At 41.7% G+C, this 27,090-nt stretch overlaps 1 protein-coding gene across 16 annotated transcripts in view; it reads right to left on the bottom strand.

The window, feature by feature from the left end:
* Nucleotides 1-21,121: 21,121 nt before the first annotated feature.
* LOC124168990 (myosin heavy chain, muscle) overlaps nucleotides 21,122-27,090 on the bottom strand; it is a 98,994-nt gene continuing 93,025 nt past the window's right edge. For 15 of the 16 annotated variants that reach the window (XM_046547427.1, XM_046547433.1, XM_046547421.1 and 12 more), the window contains 8 exons: nucleotides 26,850-27,057; nucleotides 26,269-26,410; nucleotides 25,599-25,839; nucleotides 24,979-25,120; nucleotides 24,280-24,591; nucleotides 23,352-23,792; nucleotides 22,648-22,800; nucleotides 21,122-21,280 (listed from right to left, as the gene is read on the bottom strand). In XM_046547427.1, the coding sequence (XP_046403383.1) occupies nucleotides 21,188-21,280; nucleotides 22,648-22,800; nucleotides 23,352-23,792; nucleotides 24,280-24,591; nucleotides 24,979-25,120; nucleotides 25,599-25,839; nucleotides 26,269-26,410; nucleotides 26,850-27,057 (1,732 nt within the window). In that variant the 3' untranslated portion in view covers nucleotides 21,122-21,187. Of the gene's footprint in view, nucleotides 21,281-22,104; nucleotides 22,172-22,647; nucleotides 22,801-23,351; nucleotides 23,793-24,279; nucleotides 24,592-24,978; nucleotides 25,121-25,598; nucleotides 25,840-26,268; nucleotides 26,411-26,849; nucleotides 27,058-27,090 lie in introns of all 16 variants that reach the window. The other variant, XM_046547431.1, reaches the window with a different exon arrangement.

Genomic DNA, 27,090 nt, shown 5'->3' with positions numbered 1-27,090 from the left:
GATCGCTTAATAAATAACCTCGAGGTATCTTCAGCAGCAAAACGTATGGGCTGAAATTCAAAAGTGGACCGAATAACCCATAATAATGATAAGTATTAGTATAAGATATGTAACTAAAATAAAACTATTTCTTCAAGGAAATAATCTCATATCACAACTTGGTTTGCCCCCCTCCCCCTTAGACCATGGCTGCCCCCCCCCCCCCCCCGTAACCTGAGTACGCCCTTGCTACTAAGCAGGGAAAATATGTACTACAGGATGCAAGGTAACGTTTCAACGGCACATAAGACCTAATTACTCATATCACCGCAGTAAATATACATGGAACACATAAATTCTAAATAACTAGCGGCATTATATAGAGTGCATATTTTACCCAACAAATATGAATACGCTACCGTTAAAGTCAATTTTCAAATACTCGTGAAATACGGCGAGAAAAACATGATGCTAAATAAGTCAAACTGTCCAAAAACAATAGGGAACGTACCTTCAGTAGAAATTGGCTCCTGTTGAAGCGCATTGAAAAGTGCCCATGGTATATGGAGTCCGACAACGCGGATTTTCACCGCTCTGTCGAATAGTCCGCGTTTTGGTACTTCACATGACACTTCTGTTCTAGAGTGACACATCGTACTGAAATATTTACCGATTGGAAACTTAGAAATCGACCGATTAAGTAAAACGAGACTGTTTGTTTACATTGAGAGCTTGCTACCACTTGCGCGGAATTCAATGCACATGTAGTTTCCTTACTCGCCGGTGGTGTCTCAGCGGTCATGCGCAAGTGACATCTGCTGCCTATACCCTGAACTACTACAGCTCAGCCGTTACGATACCGTGGCGGCGTTCAAGATTCTATTGTCTGTCCGGTTAATATAAAATATGTTGGGTCTTTGAACCCATCTTTTGCGAGGAATGTATTTATAACATTTTTAAAACTGTTCTATAAACCAGGGGTGAGCAATTGTTTGGACTCGAGGGCCACTTCGTATGAGCGAATGTTATCGGAGGCCCACACCCTTTACAATGGCTGTATTCATCAGTTAACATCATATTTAATTTCAGAAAAAATATAAATTGTATAATACAAATTAAAAAATAGTGGTACTTCTATTCAACTTATTTATTTCCTTAACTTTATATTAGTTACATTTCCAGCTGCTCGCACATCCGGTAACGTCGATAGCTCGGTGGTTTGAGAATGTGCGCGCAAAGCACAAGGCCCGTGGCTTAAATATCGGATTGAGGTGATAATAATCCATGAGTTTTCTGCCATCATTCCATTTACAATCCACTTCAGAGCCATCGTCACGTGTCTATATTCCTTTCCAGTGTTGTAACTATGGGGGGGATGATGGGGATAAATCCCCCCCCCCCCAAAGCCTCAGAGAAATAAAAATAATATTCATAACTTTAGTCTAGTATCGACTTTTAGTCAATTTTAACGCAGGTAAACTTTTAATGAAAGCCAAATTTTAAGTGCTAAAATTGTGTAAAATGTACCTACAATCGCAGGCATGTCATTCTTCCAATATTTTCCTAAAAGGGGGGTGGGGTGGTGGGTGGAAGGTCGCCCTTCCCCATCCCCTCTCATCCGACCAAAGCATATTCCTAGCCACGCCACTGTTCCTTTCTATTTGTCTCCACTTCTGTCGGCACTTATGTGTGAATATTCGCCTAAGGCAACGTGTGTGAATGTGAATTTGATCCTCATAGCAATCCATCAAAAGAAAATGAATCTTTTTCGCATAACTTCTTACCTATCCCTTGAGGGACATATCTTTGGAATGCATTATTATTTTCCTCAAATCATCTTCTTCTGAAATATCCTCTGGAATTCTGACCTTCACTAAAGCAACGCTTCTAAGAGATTATCTCAAATCATTGGCGGCTATTTTTATCTTGTTTACACGATATTTGTTCTGCCTGCGAATGTTCCTTAATGCTACACGTTTCGATTCTAAAAGTTTGAACGCCTCATTCAGCTCTCAGCGAATTCATTTCCCTCTGGTTCTCTCAATACCATCTATTGGCTTGTGAGCGATAATTGGTGATAGAAGATGGAAAATGAAGAGCTGTGGTGAGATCTGGAGAATCGAAAAGTTGAAGGGGTCGACACAACGGCGGCTTAAGGACACAATGCGAGTAAAAATGTGTCTCCGAACAAATTAAGGAATTGCGAAGAATATGGGAGAGCAGCGTAAAACGATAAAAGACATAGCATGGCCATACATCGATTTGAAATTTTGGCCTTGTTTTTAAACTTTAGTAAGTTTCATGGCCATTGTTTAGTTACGCATTTCTCAATTCAAGTCCTGTAAGATGAGCCGTTGAACATAGTATTTCTAATTTTCTTATTGGCGGAGACTACTGCTGCATAGAGCCAGACGCAGAGAAACCAGCTACATGCCTTCAATCAAAAATATTTATCTTTCATGAATGAAGAATTACCCCTACAAATTTGTTTGAACGCGCAGATGAAGGTTGCATCAATGACATAGCAACAATTCAGAAAAATCACAGGGATAGCAATGTCGTCAAATATCTATTTGAAAATTTAAATTTGTTACATACCATATGAAATTGCTTGAGTATCTTTAAAAGACCAAGTATAAGTAATGGGAAACATACATGAACTTTGTTCATTATGCTACTTATTCTCATTGAATAGACAATTGTCTTACGAGTCCAATTAAATAAGCCATAACTATCCTAAAACTCCACAAACGTCATTCTATGCTAATTAAAATTTATGAAATTCGCAGTTCTGAGGTTCTCCTATGTTCCTCATTTATCGCCGTAGTTTAATCGTGATCAGTATTTATTCTCGTGAATAGCCGCCTTCCTTTATATTTAGTCCTAAAATAGTGAAATATCGTTTTAAGTCGCGTGACCTGAAACGCCTTCTGTCGCCATCGCACGGTACACCATTCAATTTAAGAGAGTCGAGAGTTTTCCCAATTCGGCTGAAGATGAGATCCAAATGATCGTTGAAAGGTAATAAAAAAGTATTTAATGAATACAGGAAAATAAGTTTTAAGTACTATTCACTCTGTATTTAGAGGATTTGCTGTTCTTGAACGGAACGAGACCTGCTGCAAAAATGAGTCGAAATTTCAGGTTTTGCGTTGGCATGCAGCGAACGTTATGGGCATCACAGCAATAAATACTGAGTTTTCTTGCCAAAAGCATCATTTTTCTAGTATATTCGTTATTTATCCCCGTGGCTTAATCGCGATCAGTATTTATTCTCGTGAATAGCCGCCTTCCTTTATATTTAGTCGTAAAATAGGCAGACTAATAGGAATATTACTGAGGTTTACAAATTGAAATGAGTGATAAATTCAAAATATGGTGGCCATCTGAGAAAAACTAGTGACACGATAAAACCCTACAGTAACCCTGATTCAAGAGTGTCCTTAAGTTGATAAATATCCCGTTTGCAATATAGTTAAAGTATTTACCTCCATTTTATAGGTCATCAACCACTTTCTGCTCTTCTTTTCGTCCATTGGGACACAAGTAAAAACCTTCTCCGGATAGGAAATCTACATCTACATAATACCCCGCGAGCCGCCTAAAAGGCGTGTGGCAGGGGGTGTTAGGACACCAGCCGTTTACAACAAAAAAAAAAGAAGTGCTCTAACGAGGTTGGTACTAGCGTTTATTAAAGTCCTTTATGGTTCGGGGGAAAAACGAATTCCCATATCTACCCGTTCGGCAAAACATCTCTCTTAATTTATCGCTTTTATCGGACCTGGAAGTATAGTGTGGCTCTAATATTATGTTCACTGTGTCGCTCTTAAAGATATCCATTCTCAATTGTTCAAGCAATCTAAGCCTAGCGCGCGGCCTCCGAGTCTCCAGCGGCTCCCAGCCTAATTCGCTTAACATCTGGGTAACACTGTCTGTACGCCCGTAGCAGTTTTTGACGAAACGCGCAGCCTTCATTTGTATTTTATTCTGTTCGCGGATTAAGTCTTTCTTCACCGGATCCCATACGCTCGCTGCATATTCAAGGTGAGGTCGGACGAGAGCGAAGTAGCACCTTTCTTTTACTTTCTCATCCGAAAATCTTCCAACAATACGCTTTACGAATCCTAATCCGAATCCTTGCCGGCCTCGGTGGCGGCGGGGTAACGTCCTCGCCTGCCAAACAAGAGGTCGTGGGTTCGAATCCCGCCTGGGTAGGTTTCCCCTGTCCAGGGCATGGTTGTTCCTGTACTTGTTAAAATTGTTGAAGACCCCGATGTAAAATGGTCATTATGGATTATATTCGGTGGTTTGAGAATAAATAAAATAAATAATTTCTTCAGGGCTATGCCGCAAATATTCTTTATATGTGTTCCCCACGTAAGGTTCGAGGTTATCGTAACTCCCAGGTACTTCACTTCGTCTGTTGCCTTTACGCTAATACGGATTCCGCAAGAAATGTACCGACATGCATTTGCTCAGGTTAAGTTCGAGTCCCCTCTTGGCTCCACAAATGAACGTTGTTCAAGTCAGATGATAGAATTTCATAGTCAGAGTGATCACTTATTTCGCGATAGATGACAGCGTCGTCAGCAAAGAAGTTTGTTGTGAGGTACAGTGTGTTAAAATCTAGAAATAGTGCGTCAACTTGTCTTTTTGATTCACCAGATTTTATGACGTCGTGAAGAAAGAGCGCGAGCAGTGTTTCGCATGATCTACCTTTTCGGAATCCGTGCTGACAGTTAAAGAGGAAGTTACGTCTCTCCAAGAAATTCATGATATTGCTAACGATGATATGCTCAAGTATCTTGCCTATAATCGATGCTAATGAAACCGGACGATAGTTGCCCGGGTCAGGTCTGTTTCCCTTTTTGAATATGGGCATAACGCTTTCAATTTTCCAGTCTAGAAATAGAGGTACTTAAGCTACAGGGCACTGCACACGATTTAAATGGTTTTCTTACGCTCTTCTACTGAGCATTCATGCTGTATTACACTTGTTCCACTAAGCAAATCATGTAGGTGTGTAACGTTGATCAAAATCTGCAATAAAAATACTTTAATTTTATCTTTCCAAATCTCCCCAAACGATCCCCTTTAAGGATTTCAACAACGCCATGGAAACCATATTCACATTCTGCAGTTTTACGTTAAAACCGCAATTAATTTCGCCAAATTTGCGTTTGAGCTCCTACAATGACAGTTTTCTTAATTTGTCCTAAAAGGGTAATTTATGAGATAGCAAGTGTCATTCAACTCGGGTATATATTGCTCTCTAATAACGCGAAGGACATGAAAATAAAACCAAAACTCGACATAAGCACAGTGACTGATACATAATGTTCATCCGTCAAGTTAATACTGGCGTTGCACTTTAGGTGTCCAAGCGTGTTGAGGCGGCTTATTAGGTGGCATTCAGACACAGGATAGTTTTTTACGATGAATCAACTGCAGGAAAGCCCCAAATGTACGATGCTTCCGTTTAGGTACTATAGTTTCCATGCATTCATAGAGTTCTCTTCAACTGTCTCAAAGGAACCTGAGTTCCCCTGCGAATATGCACGCCAGAGTAGGCCCAAAATCACTTCTTTTCGGGATAAAATTTCCTCTGAGCAGGAAGGTGTTCTTCTTATAATTACCAGAGCCTCAAACCCAATTTTTTAAATCTGATAATATGAACAATTGCCGCAACAGTGCTGCAGTTTAAACTTTAAGAAAAATCAGACTGTCTTTGGAGACTATGAAGGAGAATTCTTAGTAAAAAAAGGTCCCTTGGGTAATAATGAATGATAAATATAACTTTTGGCAGTATATACTCATATAAATTTATAACTTTTAAAGTCTATTTATGAATTACTTACATGTTTTTGTGATGCATGAGAATAATCAGCTAATTTCGAGGGTAGGCAACCGGCAAAAGAACTAAAAATGTCTGGCTGCTAATGTAGGAGGGCATTTTGCCTTTTGGGAGCAAATTTTGCGGCACGTTTTAACGTTGCATATGGATTATCCAGTTCTCATGCAAACAAATCCGTATTGCATTCATCAATTTGATTGGCAGCACATAGGCTGGCCAATATAAATTAATCGTATTTGATTGGATTGGCATTTACGCCCATTAAAACATTTTTGAAGTAACAACTAGCCATCAGGGGGTATATCTACGACACAAGGGCCGTCGCCTCTTCCAGGAGAGGGAAGGTCTTGGAGTGCCTAGTAGCAGTGGCGGTGGTGCGGTGGTAGCCCTCAGGGGATGTAACAGGTTCAGGGGAACCATATCTCAGAAACGCTCAGAAATGGGTCAAAACGAACAATATTTCATCCCAAATGTTCTTTACTTTTGAGATCGTTTACTTTCTCGTTTTATTTGGGAACAGAGTCTTTCCAGCCTCCAAAGAATCCAATTTTGTATTCTTGCGTACAAGGGGTAAGAAACCACATTTTAACACATGAACGCGAACTTGTTTTAGGCCATTTAGAGGCAAGGAAAATATAAATTTTTTCCAATTTCTGAAATCTAATGACCACGGCATGCAAGTATCTCGTCTCATATGGGGGGAATTCGTCTACTCGCCCGGGTAATCAATGCATTTGTGTGAGAATTAAAATAAATTAGAACTAGAGTACATAAATTTGTGGGTATCAAACTTAGTATCATAAGGTTTTTAGGAGTATATTCAGGTATTCAAATACTTGCTATCCAGGAGTGGGAAGGTATCTCGGTTTATTCACCGGGTCCATAAGTTGATTAGTGTTGATTTTTTGGTTTAAACTTGACTCCTTTTCACATTCCACTCGAAACAACCCGCAGTATAGAAACTTTACACCAGCCTAAATTCCTCAGATTGTCAATATCCCAAAGATCCTCATTCTACCTTCTGACTTTCCTGTTTCAACACCCTCTCTCTGTCACTTCCTCTTCACTTATCGGACTGATAATAATCAAATGAAAAGGTTTTAGCGCTGTTTTTAGTGCAAAATGAAGAAATATATAAATTTACTACCCAATAGGCTATGATTCCAGATATTCCTTCCATCTCTTCCCTTTTTCTTCGTTTTCAATCAATAGTTCTCCGTTTTTGTCCCTAAGGGTATTACATCTTACGCCCCTTTCCTTAAAATGGTTCCTCACTATCCTATAAGCGGCCTCTACTTTTCCATGTTTAAGATTGTTTTGCACGTATTCGCAAATGCTTTTCATCCACGTTTCTCTAGCCTTCCGCGCTTAACGACATATTTCGTTCCTTATCCTCTTGTAACGATTCTGTCCTTCCTCTGTTTTCGCAGCCTTGTATTTTATTCTTCCTTCAATGAGATCTAATACTTCCTGCGTGATCCATGGTTTTTTCATAACGACTCTTCTTTTACCAAGAACTTCCTCAGCTGCCGCCTGCAGACCACTTCTAATGGTTTTCCAACTCTCTTCCATTGGTTTGTTGGTCGTATCCTCCCCTATTTTATTTTCTACAGCCTCTTTAAAAGCCAGTTGATGCTGAACCTCCCTCAATTTTTCAACCTGCCATATGTTTTTCACGGCTTTCTTCAACTTCTTAAATTTAAGGTGGCATTTCATCATAACTAAGTTATGGTCACTATCGATATCTGCCCCTGGATAGCTTTTGCAGTCCTTCACCTGGTTCCTGAATCTTTGTTTCACGACAATGCTGTCGATTTGGAATCTTCAACGGTCTCCTGGCATCTTCCACGTGTATCTTCTTCGCAGGGGATTTTTGAATAAAGTGTTGGCAACCACTAGCCTGTGCTCGGTGCAGAATTCAAGTATCCTTTCTCCTCTTTCATTTCGGTTACCCAACCCATACTTCCCAGTTATTATTCCGTCTTGACCTTCGCCGACGACGGCGTTCCAGTCACCTAAAATAATAAGATTTTCTTCCCCTCTTACCTGCTTGATAACTTCCGCTTTATCTTGGTAGACATCTTCTACCTCTTCGTCTTCATAATCTGACGTAGGCATGTAAAAATGTACCACTACAGTAGCTACAGGTTTAGTATCTATCTTCACCATTACTATCCTTTCATTAAACTGCAGGCAGCTTTTAACACGCATCCCGGCGCTCTTTCTAAGCATTATGCCTACTCCAGCATTACCATTTAGCGATCCCGTGTGTAGCATTCTGTAGCTTCCACTCCAAAAGTCTCCTTCCTGGGGCCACTTCATTTCGCTGATGCCTAATAAATCGAGATTCATTCTTCGCATCTCCACCTTCAAGTTCTCTAGCTTACCGCAGGTACGAAGTGATCTGACGTTCCATGTTCCTATCCGTAACATTCTATCTCGTTTGACCGATGTACCCTCTCGAGTAGTCCCCGCCCGGAGATCCGAATGGGGGACTAGTTTACCTCCGGAATATTTTGCCCGAGAGAATTCCATCATGTCATTATATAAATTGAGTGGAGTAGCTGTGACTCCTCGGGATGATAATGTGGTGAAGATGCCAACAAACACATCTCTACCGTGTGTGTAAACAACCCTCCAAGCTATTGTTGACTAACAGAAACGTCCGTGTACATGTCGACGAGTCGAGCGGATTGATGTGATTTCCACGGAATTTTTGCAATTTCGCGTCATCGAAAGGTGAGCCTATCAACAAAGTGTTCACGAACAGTATTGATAACCACGAAAAGCACAAATGGCTGATTGAGCGAGCAATTTTGGCGGCGAAGAGCGAAGATGTAGATGACTGAAAATTTGTAAATTAGGATAGTTTAAATAGTTTATACACTGCATTAATTCAAATCTATTGACTATATGACAAACGAAGACGAAGGCACCAACTATCCATCTGAATTTTTAAAGTACTTGGTTGTACCTGATTAAAAATAAGTCACATACGGGTGTATGCCGAGTGTCAATGTATACACCCGTATGTACACGCGTCATACACCCGTATGTGACTCATTTTTAATCATCATGAGCCGCAAAAGCTTCAATCAAGAAATTGGTTGTACCCAGTTTACCACGGCACAATTTACAGCTCAAGGTAGGTTCGGTGTTCACGATGCTTGAAAACACCAACCAAAACTATACAATGGAACGCGTTTGGTGATTAAAAAAACTAATAATCAATGTGAATCATGCGACTATTCTCAAAGGAAAATTCAAAGATTCGGAAGCTCTTATTCCGAGGATTCCCATGATTCCATCCGATATGCTCTTTTGAGTTAAAAACGAACTCAATTTCCAATTCGTGTTCCAATCGCGATGACGATTAACAAATCACAAGGTGAGTGTTTGTGCTCTGATTCTATGAATGCCAAGTTTTTCTCATGGTCAAATATATGCTGCATGTTAAAGTGTTGGTAAACCTTCCGCTTTAACATCTTCTACCTGATAAAAAAACAAAAACTGTTGTACATCAGAAGATACTTGGCTCAAGTGAATAAATCCGAATGTGAAGGGTAGACCGGGGCACGTTTACGCATCGGGAACTGGGGCAATTTTACGCAGTGCACTTTTCCGAACCGAGTTAGATATAGCACGCCATTTATTTATGCTACCGCTAGGGTCTACTTTCACGAGATATTGATCAACAGTCAAGCTTCGGGCTTCTATTGCGTAAACTTGCCCCTCCGGACAAGAGTTGGAGCTAAAAACATTTTTTTTACGGTTAAAAATGTAATTAAGAAAACTGAATCCATAAAATTTTGACTTTTTAACAGCTTTATAAAACCACAATGTCTAAAATTCCCTAAGTTTAGGCATACAAATTCGAAAATTCATTGAAAGAAATCCACGTAAGCGTGACCCGTTCTACCCTATGTAAATTGAATTAAGCAAATCTGTTTCTAAAAAGCCATTACAATGCTTATTTTTGTAGTTTCATTGAATTTTTTAAATGATTTATCATAATAAATCAAAAATTACTAAAATAAGTACATTAAAATCAAGGAACATCAGATGCAAAAATGAAGGTGAACCAAGCAAATAGCGATTCATACCGCAAGGCAAATAGATAGGTACGCCTAGTTATTCGATCGCGAGCTCTGTGACAGATTCAGCGTAAGAAAAGAAAGGAGGAGTGGAAAAACTGAGTAAAAGTGACTCAGTCACCGGGAGCAATTACATTTCAATAATTTTTTACTTGAAGTCGTTACACTAGAAGAAATATAACTATTATTTGCTATCTGTTCTTCGCCTACTGAAAGTAATCGTCACTTACTCATTATGACTGTACCAACTGGCGCTACCAAGAATTTTACGTGAACTGACGCATTCCGACGCCCATTTGCCGGCCTCGGTGGCGGCGGGGTAACGTTCTCGCCTGCCAAACAAGAGGTCGCGGGTTCGAGTCCCGCCTGGGTAGGTTTCCCCAGTCCAGGGCATGGTCGTTTGTGTACGTTTACTTGTTACATTTGTTGAATACCCCAATGAAAAATGGCCATTAAGAGCTGTATCCGGTGGTTTGAGTATAAAATAAATAAAGTAAATAAAATAACTCTGCCAAAGTACCAATGTGAGCGCTGTAATCGCAGATCAAACCGTAATTGGAAGTTGAAAACTCGAAATCCTCGAGATATCTCGGAACATACCGGTCAAGAGCTTTCTCCGGTGTTGATAGTTTCGTCCCGGTTCATCCTCAATTATTAAGTTAATCCAAGTATTAAACCCCAGTGCAATATCGATTAGTATTCAAAATATGTATGGCTGAAACCACAAGGATATGTTAACTCAAGGACATATTCCTCCTGCATGAATATCGTAGTTGGTTTCCCTAAAGTTCTACAAAAAGTGACTGTAACTCTAACTACAACTGTAACTAAACACTTTTTGAAATTGAAAGTGGCACCAGTAACTGATAACAAATTCTACAATGTAACCGTTAAATTTCAATTCCTCAACCCATATGCGACAATGGATAAGGACACTGCTCACTGATCCTGGGGGAAGAAGCACTGAATCAACTCTTCCATGCAACATGTGAAGATTCTCAATTGGATGGATTAACGTAACAAATGATGTTGCTAATGGATTTTACCTTATTAATTCTGAAGCTCAGTTTTTGAGTTAGAACAGTCAATGACTAGTACCAACGCATCAGCCACGACGTTTTGCAGGCGTGGTCAGCTGTCGTCTGAGGGAAGTCATCCACTACTCCTCACTAAAGCATCTTCACTCAGAGTATGCTCAGCCTTTGAGAGATGAGATAATATATTTCCATGCCACGGAGCATATGTACTTCAATAGATTAGCGAGGGCGAGGATTCAAGTTTTTCTATGAGGGGCTTTTGAAAACTTAGAGAACAATCACAAGTTAATAGCTTATATTTTCATTTTAAATCGCCTTTGAACGTGAGCGTAGCTTGCGGTATCATAGAAGGAGGTGCGGCTTCCCGGAAGGCTCCCTTAGAAAAAAACTTAACGCATCGAATAATGAAAATTTTAAGAAATATGCGGAAATATTATGAGAAATTTAGGTGAATTAATTAAAAGGTTAAATAAAACAATTTCTCGGGGAGAATCATTCTTTACTACTCATGGGGTGCTCCCTGGACTCTTCTGCGGTTGGGAGGCCTTGGAGTGACCCCCAGGTCCAGGTTCCCTTGGCTACCATTGAGTCGTCGAAATAAGCTAAACGTCAAATAGCAATATAAAGAGAGAAGAACAGTCGAAGCGTTGCACAGAGGGCGGAAATCGGAAAAAGCCGGACAAAATTACAAAATGGCTTTTTTTGAGTTATAAACTTGAAACTTCTCAGGTATACTCAAAAACGATTGAACTTTATTGATATGTACTTCATTTGACATAGATCCTACCCGTTACTGAGATACAGAGGCTCAAACGTGAGCAAATTTCCATAAAAACGCCCGTCTTCAATTTTCCCTGAAAATCTTCCAAAGTAAGTGAATGGTGAAGTTATGGGTGGATTCTTGCCGAATAAAAATCCACAAAATCTGTTAGCATGGTGTTTTTTCTTTAATTTTCCGTAATCTTAAAGAATACAGCCCATAAATTCTTACCGTGTAGTAACAAAATGGCGGATACTGTTTTTCGACGAAGTTTTACATTTAGGTAGAGTTTCAAATAGGTTTTCGGCAAGGTCGCGCAGATTAACTTATATGAGAGCATTGTTTGAAGATTTCTTGAGGTCTTTATGCAGTTTTATTTGAAATAAGTTTGCGTCGCCGGAAATTACATTGATTTTTCGATCGCGCGGCAGGGTTCTTCTTCGCGCGTCGGGAGTTGGATTAGCCGCGCCGCGGTAAGGTTATTGAAGCTGTATGGGTTTTAACGCTAAACATTCACCGTTTTTATGTTTTGCTTCAAGACACCGATTCTCAAATGGTCTATGGTGAAGACAGTAGAGGTTTTTCATGCGATGTACTCAGTGACGGATACAGATGGGGGGCGCAGGGGGCGCGCGCCCCCCCCTTGCGGGTCCGCCTGTATTGCCGAACATTGCAAAACCACAATTGTAACTTTTTTATATCATAAGATGGCATTGTGTTTTACATGTTTATAATCACTTTAAATAAAATTTTCATATACTTTGCCTGTGACTTGATCATATTTTATTACGATAAAAGTAAAGACAACTCAAGATATGTTGCGCCCCCCCATTGAGTTTTTTCTGTATCCGCCCCTGGATGTACTTGCACGTTTCATCGAAGTTCATTTCGTTATCTTTGGATACGATCGAAGACCATGCTTCTATTAAAAGAGTTCAAACCTCGACAAAGTGAGTTGTTTTCCTGGGACTCATACAAAAAGACCTACCAGAAAGATACCAGCTGAAACCCTTATACCTTCTTCAATCACCGATACCTGACCCTCAGGATTCTAATTTCGAAAACGGTCGTTTTATGACACCCTGAAGCGGAGCCCTTGGCCGTCTTAACGGAGGTATTTCCATGGGAACTTCTAGCTTTTTTAAAATGTGCATCATACCCTCAATTCTACTTTGACATACAGATTACCATGTCTTTACACGTTTACCATACGTTCCTCCCCGTGTACGCATTAGGGCATTGGATAACCATAGGTTCGACAAATTTATTATTCCTAAATTTTACATAGGCTCCATGCGCCATTCCATAGAAAATGCCACCTCAGATTTTTACATGACTTGATATCTACAAAATAATATTGGAATTGGTAAAAAAAATCATTCACTCGGTAAAAAATATTTGCTCCATTATTTATCGCGGAGGCTGAATTTAAGACAAGGCCCTGATGCTCTGAAATTTCTCAATGACTTCCTGACAAAACGCATCCTATGGCCATACCTTAAGAAATGGGTAGAGAGTTCTCGAAATAATGAATGATTTTTGTGTCGATACAAAAGTTGGCTCGCTGACTCTATGACATTTCCAGAATTTGTTATGCATCACTTTCCGGATACTTAAACGACAGCCGGTTGAGTATTGTATTTTTGTAAAAATCTATTCCTCTCAAATTGATTGACTAAATAAAATTCCCCCTGTAGCTCCAGGGCGGCCAAAAAAATGTCGCACCTAATGTGTTAGATCACGCAGAAGAAAATTAAAACTTTAAAAACTACTGCTACTACTGCTGAGCATGCTCTCGCGGCATCTGTGAGTTTGAGAGAGAGGGGAGACACTGCAGCAGCTCACCTAATTGCAGAAATAACAACTACGACCCCTACTCGGGCTAAGAGAGTTCTTTCAAAGTGGAGGACGAGTGAAAAGGTCCACCCTGAGATGAGTCCACACTGTCATTCATGATTGCCTCTGAGTTGACCAAGAGTCGATATCGGTCTTTTCGTAGGACAGCTCTGAGCCATGGACACGAATTGTATCCCAGTTATGATAGAATAGGGATAGCAAAAAAAAGGCAGCTTATAACGAAGGAATTAAAATAACTGAGACCATGTGCGAAGTAAACATTCAAGCACCACTGAACCACACCATATTGGGAACAATAGCCTGCTTAGCCACCACTTCCACCTCCCAAGAGTTAAAATGTGTGGTGAACTACAGATTAATCTCTAAGTACGGTTTTGATGGAAGTTCGGGCCACTCTCAATATAAGCAAATGTGGCAACAAGTGGATGCTTCAGATAAATCCCTAGTCATGAGTTCCCTTGTATCTCGTAGTTTGATTAAAAAGCAGCAGGTAACAAAGGCGCTACAGGTAACGACTGAATTATCCACTTTCTCTTGGTTAATTACATTTATCTCTAAACTTTTGATAAAGAATTTAAATTGCATCGGAGGCTCTTCTCACATATAGGCTCTGCAATTTTAGATGACACTATCTGGGAAAATCCACTGCCGACGTCGACACGATTTTGTCATCCCATCCGCTTTAGGTGAAAAAAAGAGACAAAAGAAGTTACAAAATCAGAAAGACATTACCTGTATCGAAAGGCAGGTGCATGGCCTTAATGATTTCAACTCTGGATTTTACACGATCAAGTTCTGTTTACTACTGACCATGATCAACGGAAAAGTAATGCCTACATTGCTTACCTTATTTTCCTAATTTTTTTCTTAATCTTAAAACCCATATTATTTATTATCCTACAGGGAAGTATAGTCATTTCGAAATTAAGAATAACGATAATTTTTAGTTTGCAACACACTAAAGGACAGCTGAATCATGGGGTTCTAAATCTTCGGTGCAATAGCGTCGGGTATGAATAACTTAGGAGATGTAAAATATCGTTCACCTGATATCGATAAATATTCTGTTGGTTTGTGTACGCTGTACTGCCACATATGATTTTCTGAATGCATATTGGATATGTCGTATCGATTGGAATTTAAACAGTGGCATTTGATAATTTAAATTTTAATTTATTTTAGTTAGGAAAGGAATGCTAAGAAAATTTTCAGCTAAAATTGATAATATAAATTAAAATAACTATTTTGAAAAAGATGTTCGGGGATTTATTCAAAAACGTACTTACAGGCAAGTGGAAGTTTGAAATTTCTACACTCCACACGCAAATTAAAATCACTTTCACAAATTCTGCGCACTCAAGAGAACTTAACTTTCCTTCACCATAGTAAAAGTAGAACTGAGGGTATGATACACGTTTTAAAAAATCTAGAAGTTCCCGTGGAATTGTCTACCTAAACTACCCTGTCATCATCGTATCTGCTTCAACAACTTTCTAGTGCTTACTGTAGGTGCAGAACATGAGATTGTCACGCGATCCATAATTTTCGTCCATAAAATTTTGATTATTTAGTTGCCATCAGTAATCTATGTTCATGGTTAGTAATGTTAAGTCACTGAACACTGCATTATTAGCCATCTTCTTGAACATTATTCTCTTCATCTCAAGAGTAAAACATTAGATTTAATGACGCTTTTTGCAGTTCGTTATTTGTTCAATTTGCCGACTTGGGTGGCGGCGGGGTAAAATGCTTGCCTGTCAAAGAAGTGTGGGGTTCGAGTCCCGCATGGGTAAGTTTCCTTTATCAAGCGCAACGTTGTCGCAGAATAATTTATTCACGCCATTTATGTCAATATTGATCCGTCGGTACGTATGAATCAAGTATGAATTTTTTAACGTAAAGCTAAATGTGGAATAGTATTTATTCAATAAATTTGAACTCCCGTAGAAGTATTGAGAAAGTAATGCAAAGCATATTCCGGAAATGTTATGGATTCAGCGAGCCAATTTTTGAAGCGACACAAAAATCGTTCATTTTTTCGTTCCCATGGAAATACCTCCGTTAAGACGGCCAAGGGCTCAGCTCCAGGGTGTCATAAAACGACCGTTTTCGAAATTAGAATCCTGAGGGTCAGGGATCGGTGATTGAAGAAGGTATAAGGGTCTCAGCTGGTATCTTTCTGGTAGGTCTTTTTGTCTGAGTCCCAGGAAAACAACTCACTTTGTCGAGGTTTGAACGCTTTTAATAGAAGCATGGTCTTCGATCGTATCCAAAGATAACGAAATGAACTTCGATGAAACGTGCAAGTACATCGCATGAAAAACCTCCACTGTCTTCACCATAGACCATTTGAGAATCGGTGTCTTGAAGCAAAACATAAAAACGGTGAATGTTTAGCGTTAAAACCCATACAGCTTCAATAACCTTACCGCGGCGCGGCTAATCCAACTCCCGACGCGCGAAGAAGAACCCTGCCGCGCGATCGAAAAATCAATGTAATTTCCGGCGACGCAAACTTATTTCAAATAAAACTGCATAAAGACCTCAAGAAATCTTCAAACAATGCTCTCATATAAGTTACTCTGCGCGACCTTGCCGAAAACCTATTTGAAACTCTACCTAAATGTAAAACTTCGTCGAAAAACAGTATCCGCCATTTTGTTACTACACGGTAAGAATTTATGGGCTGTATTCTTTAAGATTACGGAAAATTAAAGAAAAAACACCATGCTAACAGATTTTGTGGATTTTTATTCGGCAAGAATCCACCCATAACTTCACCATTCACTTACTTTGGAAGATTTTCAGGGAAAATTGAAGACGGGCGTTTTTATGGAAATTTGCTCACGTTTGAGCCTCTGTATCTCAGTAACGGGTAGGATCTATGTCAAATGAAGTACATATCAATAAAGTTCAATCGTTTTTGAGTATACCTGAGAAGTTTCAAGTTTATAACTCAAAAAAAGCCATTTTGTAATTTTGTCCGGCTTTTTCCGATTTCCGCCCACTGTGCGTTGGTCGCTAAATTCTTCGATATCTTCACTCAAATACCACTAATTAGAACCATATAAGGAGCCAATTGATCACAAATAAAATTTGGAGTACACTTCTCAACGGAAGTGAGGCCAGGACAATGACTGCAGCGGAGATGACAAGGGTGGAGGCATTCCAAATGCGGCGCCAAGAAATAATGATGGAATTGAAATGGATCGACCGGGTGTGCAATGAGGAAGAAGAACAGAAGCCTAATGAAAGCAAGAAGGCGGAACAACTTATTCGGCCATATCTTGAAACATGTTGGCCTGATAAAGACAATCGTTGTGAGCCTGTGGATGGCGAGATTTGGAAAAGACGACCTCGAATAAAATGTGTGGAGCAGGTAAAGAAGGACGTGATATTGAAGAAATGCGTGGATGAGAAAGAAATAGCTCATTGAATTTGAGTGCAGCGCCGAGTGTGTTATACCGATAATAGTATTGCTGACCGGAGTTGATGATGATGCTAAACGCCCGATGGTTAAATGACCGCGAGTTCACAGGTGTGTTCTTTCTGGCAAGGCCACCTAAGTATAAATATGTCAGGGTCTGGAGCAATATACGTATCATTCTTTAGGGAGCTTCGTTATGAATTATGAGCATTTGCGAGGCCGCATGGGACAGTGCCTGGAGCAATCAGTGCATACCTAAGAGCAACGAGTTCAACTCCTTGGAGAGTAGCCCAACAAGTCCTTGCACAGCTTCCCCACAGGGAAAGGACGCCACCCAATGCTCTGGGACGGACTCTGTTCCAACCCAATCGCACTCATCTCCAGATAGAGTAAATGAGTGCTTTTATGCTTGTGTCCCACGTTTATTTTTTCCGTAGATGTTTTCATTGATATTTTATGAATGCTCTCAGAGTCACGCTCTTCATGCGTACACCGATATTCCGTAAATTTCTTTAATTATAGAAAATCTGAACTCATCCACTGATAAACTGCTTCGTTCGCATGCGCTTCAACCACTTTCTCTTTCCAGAGACTGTCAAGCAGGAAGAAATGCAGAAGTGGAGTGACACGCCATCTTTTCGTCCGTTTTGCGAAAGGTTAAGTCTCGCACATGCCTTACATTTGAGGTGATTGTTACTATCACTCACCCAGTGATTCAACCCTAGAGTTGGTTTTTGGTTGGTGAGTGTACTTTCTCAAACTGTATCCAATAGATTACCCGTTCATGTCATACTATCTATATGTACGCATTAGCACAAAGAAATTCCCTTTCCGGCCGTCAGCCATTCAGCGCCAATTTTTCCCCTTCTCCTTTGACAGAGGGTATACGAGTTCATGAGACAGGTTTCATGAATACAGAATCCATATAGAAATTTCCGAAAAAGTTAACCGAGAGACACCGGCTTTCAACTCTATGCCGTTTGTAAAGATATTGATCGGTTTGCTTGCTGCCTTGGGTGCCTGTATCTCAATTAGGATAAGGAAGAGTTAGGATTTTTTACGACAATGACATGAGTGAGACCTGGGATGAGAATTTGAAGGAAATTGCCTTAGTCGTAAGAATGTAGCGCCTCTGAAAAGTTAGCTGGCGACAGTGCAGACGATCGCAAGATAGAAGCAAAGAGAATGATCTTTAAATTTGAAAAAAGCTAATTTGGAAATTTAGGCTTGCTTGAAAAGAATCTATTATTCAAACTGCTGGAGTTTCAATTCGTAGAGTCATTTAAAACTAAATTCATCAAAATCAGGCCTAAGAACAACTCACAAACTTACCAATTAACCATCATTATTTGTAGGTAAGTCTCATGAATGTTTGATGGCTGAGAATGATGACAAAGAGAGAAAGTTGAGCTAATGAGCACAAGAGAAGAAGACACTGTATTACCGTTTTTACCTTTCGTTGACCATTATCCATAGTAGCTTTGATGTTTTGACAAGTAACCGTTATGTATCCTCAAGAGAAAATGTCATAAATATTTAAGGCAAATCACCAACGATGGTTGTGGAGTAATTTGCATTTGTGATTTTCTAAACTTAATCTCTCAAACTACCACCATTGACTGACTTCAGTTAGTTTTCAGCTTGGTGGCCCCTGGACGGACTTGGTTTTCTTGATATGGGCGAGTCCATTTGGATCAAGTACCGTCACACAGGGGTGTAGGTTGAAATTTCCATGTTTGTTCCGGGCTTGACTCCATTCCAGGAGACTCAGTCCGAAGCGTCCCCCTTCACACCACCACTGTCCCCTCCACTCCCTCGAGTTCTGCGCAATGAGCATTCGCCAGGTTTTGAGCTTGGTTTATTCGCTTTTCTCTCAGGTGCTTTGAAAGATTCAGAAGAGCTTTCAATGGTAGTGCAGCTGCGCTCAATGAGGCTGGTCATGTTTTCCTTCGCTTCATCGAAGAAAGGTATCGCATCGGAAGAGAACAAGACGGCCTCGTCCATTTCAATTTATCTGGCGCGTGGCAATGTGAGACTTTGTTGTTGGAGGCAATAGTTACGTTCATTTGGAAATTCAGTGGCTCAGTATTGTCCTTGCTTTATCATTACTCAAGTGAGACCTGCTCCCTCGAAGCTGTGTTATCGTGTGGAAACCAATGGCCAGTGCTAGATAGGGATTAGTATTCAAACTCACAAAACGGCCATTAATATGACAATGAATTGTTTCCCCTGCTTCTCATAGCAAACACTTTCCTTCCCTGGGCGCGAGAGTTGGCGGAGATGGGCGAGAGTAGCCGAATAATCATTCGTCAAGTCTGTAGAAATGAACTGCATGACCCCAAGAGTCATATAAACGAGTGGTGTAGTTCTGAAGTGGGATCAAAACTTAATTTACAGTCAAGCAAAAAATCCCTTCAAACTGCTCCACGTGGTCTTTCAACAGATTCTCTCAGAATACCACGTCAAAAATATCGAAGATTTTATTGTCTCCACCCACCTGGTAGGCTACCACATATACCGTGTCAGTTTACTGGAAAATGTATAAGATACCTCCTGCATTTTAGCAGTGAGGTATGATAAATCGGATGTAATGAATAAATAAAATAATAAATCAGCCTTAATATGATTATTTTATGATTTTTATTGTTGTTATTTCTATGACACATACATTTTGCTTTGTATATTTATATATATATATATAGATTTTTTTGTTTATCCATAGCTGTTCGGGAGCATCACGATGGTTGCCATACCAAATGTTATATTGTTTATTATAAAACTCTCTCCCTCTCATCTTCTCTCTCTCTCTGTAGCTCAGTCTCTCTCTTTCTTTCTCTCTCGCACTCTCAACCTCTCTCTATCTCACACTCTTCCATCCTCTTCATCAATCAATTCGTCACTTTTTCCTCTCTCTCTCTATATGTATATCTTTCTTTTCTCTTCCCCCTAACTCCATTGCCTCCCCCCACCCCTCCCTCCCCCTCTCTGTCTCCCTCCCTCCCTCCCTCTCCCCATTCTCCGTCGTCGAACAAAACACTCTCTCATTCCGTCCGTCTCGGGTTAGATTCCCCGAAGAACAGTTCTCCGGCAGCCAAAAGCCTCCCTCTTGCCCCTGACCGCGAGGCGGTGAGCAAGACATGATTGTAGGGCAATTGGTGTCTGCCTCTCTTCCTTTCTTTCTTTGTTTGTTTCGGGTGGGGGGAGTGTGGTGGGGTGGGATTTGGGCACCTCCGCCCCGCCCCCCTCCCGCCAATTATTTGCTTTGGCGGCGGGAGGAGAGGGGGAGGTGGGGGAGGAGAGCGGGGGGCGGCGGGGGTGGGGGGCATCTCAAAATGGCGGAAGGGCTCGTCTCGAAATGGCGGAAGGGCTCGTCTCGAAATGGCGGAAGGCACTGACCGACTCCCCGACACCAACGATTCAAATAATATACAATAATAATAATATAATATAATAATAATAATATAATAACAACAATCATATCAGTGCGTATCTATCAATACCGCCCTCAGCCATGGATACAATTCTTGCGTCCTTGTTCTCGACTCACCAACAATAGCTACCAACAATCAATCATTTCTTTCTCGTCCCAATAACATTCATGCGTGCTATTCACGTTCTCGACTCATTGTTCCACAGAAAGAGCCGTTTCTTTTTCCCATTTTTCTTTTCTGGTTCATTTTGACAACAACAGTTCACGTACATCTCCCTGGACTGTATCCTCCATCGCAAATGCTGATTTGTTTAGCCCTCTACATGAAGGGTGTTGCTCACTCGGAAGTTGGTGGACCCAAGGCACGTTTGTACAAAAAGAGAGAGAGATAGAGAGGGAAGAGGGGAAGGTGTCGGTTTCCTCTCTTGGGGGAAAATGGCAGGGGTTGCGAAGGAAGGAATAGTCGCATTGCGTTTGGAAAGCGTCGCTTTGCTTATTCTTTTCTTTCATGGTGTTGGTTCCCTCGAAGTGGTCTCAGTTAAAAAAAAATATAAGTTGGATAGCAAGGCGAGGCGTCTTTTGTATATCAACATTTAATTTAGTTCTTTTTTCAAACCCTTTATTCATTTTAATAGTGCGGGTTCAAGAATTTTTCCAATTTTTTTGCATTTTTTTTCACCATGTCGTTCATCTCCTCCTCCACGCACGCCCGTTGCTCTCTTTCGATAGTTCACAGCGCGACCACTTGCTTATGCCTCGAACTCCGGGTGAAGGTCGAAGCGGGGAGGGAAGGCGCCACCGTCGAAGGCATTCTGTGGCTTGTGAGAAGGCGCGCGGTGGGGCTGAAACAACAAAATAGACGCTCGATTAGAGGCGCGGGAGAGGAAGGGAAAAGGCCCTGGCACATGCGAACAGTATCGGACAACGAAACATCAGTATTCAAAAGTACAAGTCAAATCAGCAAAATGCGTCAGCTATTTCAATAAAAATTGAAAGATTATATCATGTATTAATGGAAAAAATGATTTCTCAACATTGGTCGTAAGATATAAACGCTGGGAATTGTCTCGGAGGCTGCATTATGATATCCCAGCAATAGTGACAGGAAAGAGAATATGGAAAACGCAATTGCTTCCATAATATCATTAGCTGGAATGTTTTACAACTATGAAGCCTTGGCAAGCTTAAGTGGGAGGACTGTGCAAACAAATGAAAATGGCTCTAGTGGCATACGAATACGAATAAGGAATTGTTTTCGAACACACAAGGGAGTTAAAATATTAAGTATAATTTCAGGTTTGGAGAAAACAAAAGTCACAAAATCACTGCAAATGAGAAAGATAAGTAGCAGGGCTGGTAAATGACCTAGTTTAGTGGGTTCGATTCTCTAGAAAGGCTGAAGAGAATGGGGAGAACTCTTGACACTGGGAATCAAAGTGAACGGGCAGAGTTGAAGACCGCTCTGTGAGTCTTTTTCTCCGTGCCATTCACTTGATGTCGTATTAAAGGAAGACAGAGGTCGTGCGGTTAAGAGGAGGCACAGCGCTTCTTAGTGTGGTATATTTGGGACAAGACGGACGAGACACGACGTCAGCGTCATCCATTCCGAAAACAAACACGGACAATACAAGGGACAAGAGACGAGAGACGTTGAATCAAGACTTACGAGGAAGAGATGGCTTTTTTGTTTACATTGGTAATTTACTTTACACCTTGGCGGCGGACTTGGCCGGCTGATGAGGAGCGGATAAAAAGAAAGAAAGAGATTTCAAAGCGTTAGTTTAGGCTCTCTTGATCGACGGCAGATCCATCAAAGGATGAGCATTTGAATTCCAGCGCCACTGACGGCAGCGCCACTCATTGTGGAGCAGAGCAAGTGAGACTGACTGCTCAGGATTAGGATTACAAGCAAGGGTCTCAGAAAGTGCTGAATTTCAATTGCAATATCATAGGAGAGGGTGTTAGTAGATAATATCGCGATAGCAACGGCAGATCGTGGATGGATTTGAATAAGCTATTAGATCAATTTAAGAGTGCGAAAGCGTGTGATAACTACACAAAAATCCAATGACATCAAAGCTAGCATTATTTGTGCAAATCGATGTTTGTTTATTACCACGGCTTTTCTTTATTTTGCAAATAGTAAGTTCTGCCTTGGTGGAGAAATCGTTGGGGTTGAGGGAGGGTAATCGTGGCTGTAGGTACTCACCACTGGACTGACGGCCCTGCCCGCGGATCCACCCCTGCCCTTCGCCCTGAACTTGGCGATGGCCTGCTCGGCCAGGTCAGCCCGTTCGTCGGCTTCCTCCAGCTCCTGCTGGGCCTTTCGGAACTTGGCAAGGTTGAGAGCGGCAATCTCCTCCTGCAAACGCAAACAGCACGGCATCAGCTCAAAGCGCCAACGGAACACGAGGCAATCTCATTCAACTCGACACGAACTCTTTGCTTCCTCGAGTGCGGATTGGAGAATAAAACACGCACACTCGCTGCCCTGACAAGGCTGTAACTGGAGGCATTTTAGATTCATGGGAAATATAATTACGTATTTAAGTAAACAAGTAAACCAATGGAGACAATTATGGATTTGGATAATCCTCCAGAAAAATACATGAATTCGAGTTCCGTCCAAGTCTCCACTGCCTTTTAAGATAACGTATCACTCACGCTTCAGCAGTCAGCATGTTTTCTATCTGTCGTAAAGTAGACCCACTCCAAAAGTTTCGCATATCTCAATTTTTATAATTCACCTCAGAAATAATGGGAGTAAATTTCTTTTTAATTTTAGATGCAGAATCGATTTGACAATGGTCCGCTAAACTTAACATTAATGTTCAATATGATTTACTGAGCCACAGGAGAGAAGACTGGTGGAGCGTGAGAAATGCACCTCCTTCAAGAGATGAGTGAACTCACCGCCTCCTCGATCTGCCTCTTGTAAGTCTTGATCTTCTGCTGCAGCTTGTCGACGAGGTCCTGCATCCTCTCGTGGTTCTTCCTGTCCTCCTCGCCCTGGAAGCTGAGCTCCTTGATCCTTCTCTCGGACTTGCGCAGGTTCTTCTGGGCGTCGGCGTGGCGCCTCTGCTCTCCATCCAGCTCGTTCTCCAGCTCGCGCACGCGCACTTCCAGCTTCTGGATGGCCTTCTTGCCTCCCTTGAGGGCGTTGCTCTCGGCTTCGTCCAGTCGGACCTGGAGCTCCTTGATCTGGATCTCGAGGGCCTTGCGCATCTTCTCCTGGGTCTGTGCGTGGTCCTGTTCGGCGCGGAGTTCGTCGGCCAGGCGGGCGGCGTCCACCATTGCCTTCTTTGCCTTCTCCTCGGAGTTCTTGGCCTCGTTGAGCAGTTCGTCGAGGTCGGACTGTAAATTGAGCCACACACGACATTGAAGAACATGACCAGTACGATGCCAAAGAATTAATCAATTGGCAGAGATATCAAAGTCCGTCCACAAAATCAGAAGTTATTATAAAGGAGTTTTGTCAAGGCTAGGACACCTGCCAGAAAAACTGATGCCTTATGATAAGGTTCCCATCATGTATATTTATAACATTTATCGCGATAGAGATGAAAACATGATGGACCTCAGCCAAAGTTGAACCACTATGGTCATAGAAAACCTTGTAAACATTATTGAAAAATGAAACAACTACTGAGGAAATTATTCTGGTAAAAACGAAGTACAAGAGATACTTATTGGAAAAAGAACTATAGATTATAATTGAAATTATTTCTAAAATCGTTACGTAGAAATAGTAATCCGGAATTGAGATCTTACGAAGATCAAACAACTGTTTGCCGTAACTCACGGGAGTCAGTGTAGATGACAATTAGGTGGGGATACTCACGTGCAGGGTCTGGAGTTCGGCTTCCAGCTTCCTCTTGGCGGCGGTGACGGAAGTGTTCTGTGCTGCCAGCTCGTTGAGGTGGTCGTGGGCGTCGGCGAGCTCAGCCTCGGCCTGTCGGCGGCCGCGGTCGGCCTGCTCCAGCAGAGTGCGGGACTCCTCGAGTTCGTTCTGCAGGGCGTTGGCGCGGCGTTCGCTGATGCCGAGCTGCTCGCGGGCCTCCTCGCGGCACCGCACTTCCTCCTCGAGAGCGCTCTGCGTGTCCTTGAGCTGCTGCTGGTGGCGCTTGATGTTCTTCTGGGCCTCGGCGTTGGCCTGCGCGACAAAATCACAAAGTTAGACACACTGCCCCGTAGTGTATCTGCTGCTGTTTGCGACGTCGCGAAAGGGAGTGTTTTGATAATGGAGGAATTATTTTTCCAGAAGACGGATTCATAGGATAGAAGGGCAACACAATTGGGCTCAAAGTTACGATTTTTGTAGGCAATTTTGAAAAATTCATTAAAAGAAGGTATACATTCAATGCGACTTTTAAAGGTACTCCATCTGTTATTTTCCGTATTTTAAGCAAACTTCCTGGTAGAATACGACGGAAAACAATGAAGGGAATGAAATACAGAAGCTTATGATAAAACTGTTTTCAACTCAATGAAGTATTTCCTTCTTACAGGATATAAACTGACGACAAGAAGATAATCTCACCTTGTTGGCGTGGTCCAAAGCGATTTCAAGCTCGTTGATGTCGGCCTCGAGCTTCTTCTTCATGCGGAGGGCCTCAGCCTTACCCTTGGCTTCGGCTTCCAAGCTGGCCTGCATGGAGTCCAGGGCGCGCTGGTGGTTCTTCCTGAAATTTGGAAATGTTGAAGCAAAGGGTTAGTAGATATACATCGATAATTCCCCTAATAAAATATTTTTTACAATATGTTATGCGAGAGGGGAGTTCGGCAGCCAAGTGAATAGAGTCATTGGCTGCTGAACGAAAGAGTTCTGGGTTCCAATCCCGCGTGGAGCCTTCGAACACTCCCAAAGAAAATCCTCCACGTTCGTGGTAGCCCAAGGAAAGTAACTAGCTCCCTACTCTGAATGTGTAATATTCACACGCCTGTGGCTTAATACAGGGTTAACTTTACCCTCACTCATCCAAAACTAATCTTCGGGTCAAATCTTTGAGTGGGTGGTATATCAGAAAAGGGATGAAAAATTGATATATTTCGATTATTATCGGGGGAATATTTTCAATGGCTATAGACGTAATTGTGAACCCATGAAGGGGAAACACTTTGACTTTGGGACCCATTAAAGAAAGAGAGACTGGTTCTCACCTGGTGTTCTCGAATTCCTCCTCCTTCTCCTGGATGCGGCGGTCGATCTCCTGTCGCACCTGACTAAGCTCCAGCTGTGATCGGAGCACCTTGTTCTCCTCCTGCTCCAGGGCAGCCTCGGCTTCCTCCAGGGCGGCCTGGAGTTCTTCCTTCTCGGCTTCCAGGCGCTTCCTTGCCTTCTCGATCTCGTGAATGTTGCGTCCACCCTCTCCAATCTGGTCCAACAGGTCCTTGACTTCGTCTGTGGGTCCACGCATCACAAAATACAAGGGTCAAAACAGATTTGACAAGTAGAAAAATAACAAACAGCTGGGTTTGGTTCGTTATATCCAGCAAAGTCAAAAAAAGTATTTATATATTTTTTATATCACGAGATGTGGGTCAAAAAATATAAACCACATCTCGTGATATAAAAAAATATATATATATAATAAGGGGTCGTGAAGTATAAAGTTTGAAAAAAAGTATTTAAAAAAATAGTCCAGTCGAAAATAATGACCCGATTAAAAGTTTGAAATATCGATGAAACAAAGTCAGCTTGGAGGAAAATGGCAGTATTATCGTGCATAGCCGCGATATAAGTGCAGCAGCCACTATGGCAAGCCGTTGAATAATTTGTTGAATTTTGAACAAATTAAACTGCTAGCTTTTTATGCTCAGGGTGACTCACCGGCGAGGTTCTTGTTCTCGCGGCGGACAGCCTCGAGCTGTTCCTGTCCCTCCTCGTAAGCTCCCTTGAGACGGAAGAGCTCGGTGGAGTAGTTGCGGCACTCCTTCTGGGAGGCATCCAGCTCAGCGCTGAGGTCGTCAACCTGTGAAGCATCAATGGAGAATCCATGAGGAATCCTGTGGGTCCCTTCCACTTTAGAAAATGATATTGTATTTTTTAACTTTCTATTTTTCCGCTTTGCTTAGGAATGTGTCCACCGGGTTGCGAACGGTGGGTCGCCCTCTACACACAGAGGTTAGCTGCGCGGCAAGATATATGGAACCCATAAAGAAGCTTAAGAACAATGTTAATGTGAACATTTTAGCTGATATGAGAATCGGTTTGAGAGCTGCAACAAACCAATCTTCAGAATGTTGACCAATACTAATGAAAATTTTGAGACAATACTTTCCTTAAAATTTAACAGCAGTAAATAAACATCAATGAGGAAGGATTATTTACGCTCTTTTCAAGAATGGCAACATACACTCTGAGCTGTGGGCAATTCAGTGATTTTTGTACGGATTTGAATGTGTCCTAACCTTGAGCTTCCATTCGGCGACGATCTTGTCGAAGTGCTTCTGCCTCTTCTCGGCGGCGGTGGCAATGGACTGGGCGCGGTCGACCTCCAGCTGGAGATCTTCCACCTCGGTGGACAGCCTCTGCCTGGTCTTCTCGAGGGCAACCACCTTCTGGTTGAGGGACTCGATCGTCTCCTCGGCCTCGGCGAGGCGAGCCTGCAACTTGCGCCTATGGCAAAGAGAAAAAGCTCATTTCAATCTT

Source organism: Ischnura elegans, chromosome 12 (genome assembly GCF_921293095.1).
Source record: "Ischnura elegans chromosome 12, ioIscEleg1.1, whole genome shotgun sequence".
Lineage (NCBI taxonomy): Eukaryota > Metazoa > Arthropoda > Insecta > Odonata > Coenagrionidae > Ischnura > Ischnura elegans.
This window is presented reverse-complemented; position numbering and strand designations above follow the sequence as displayed.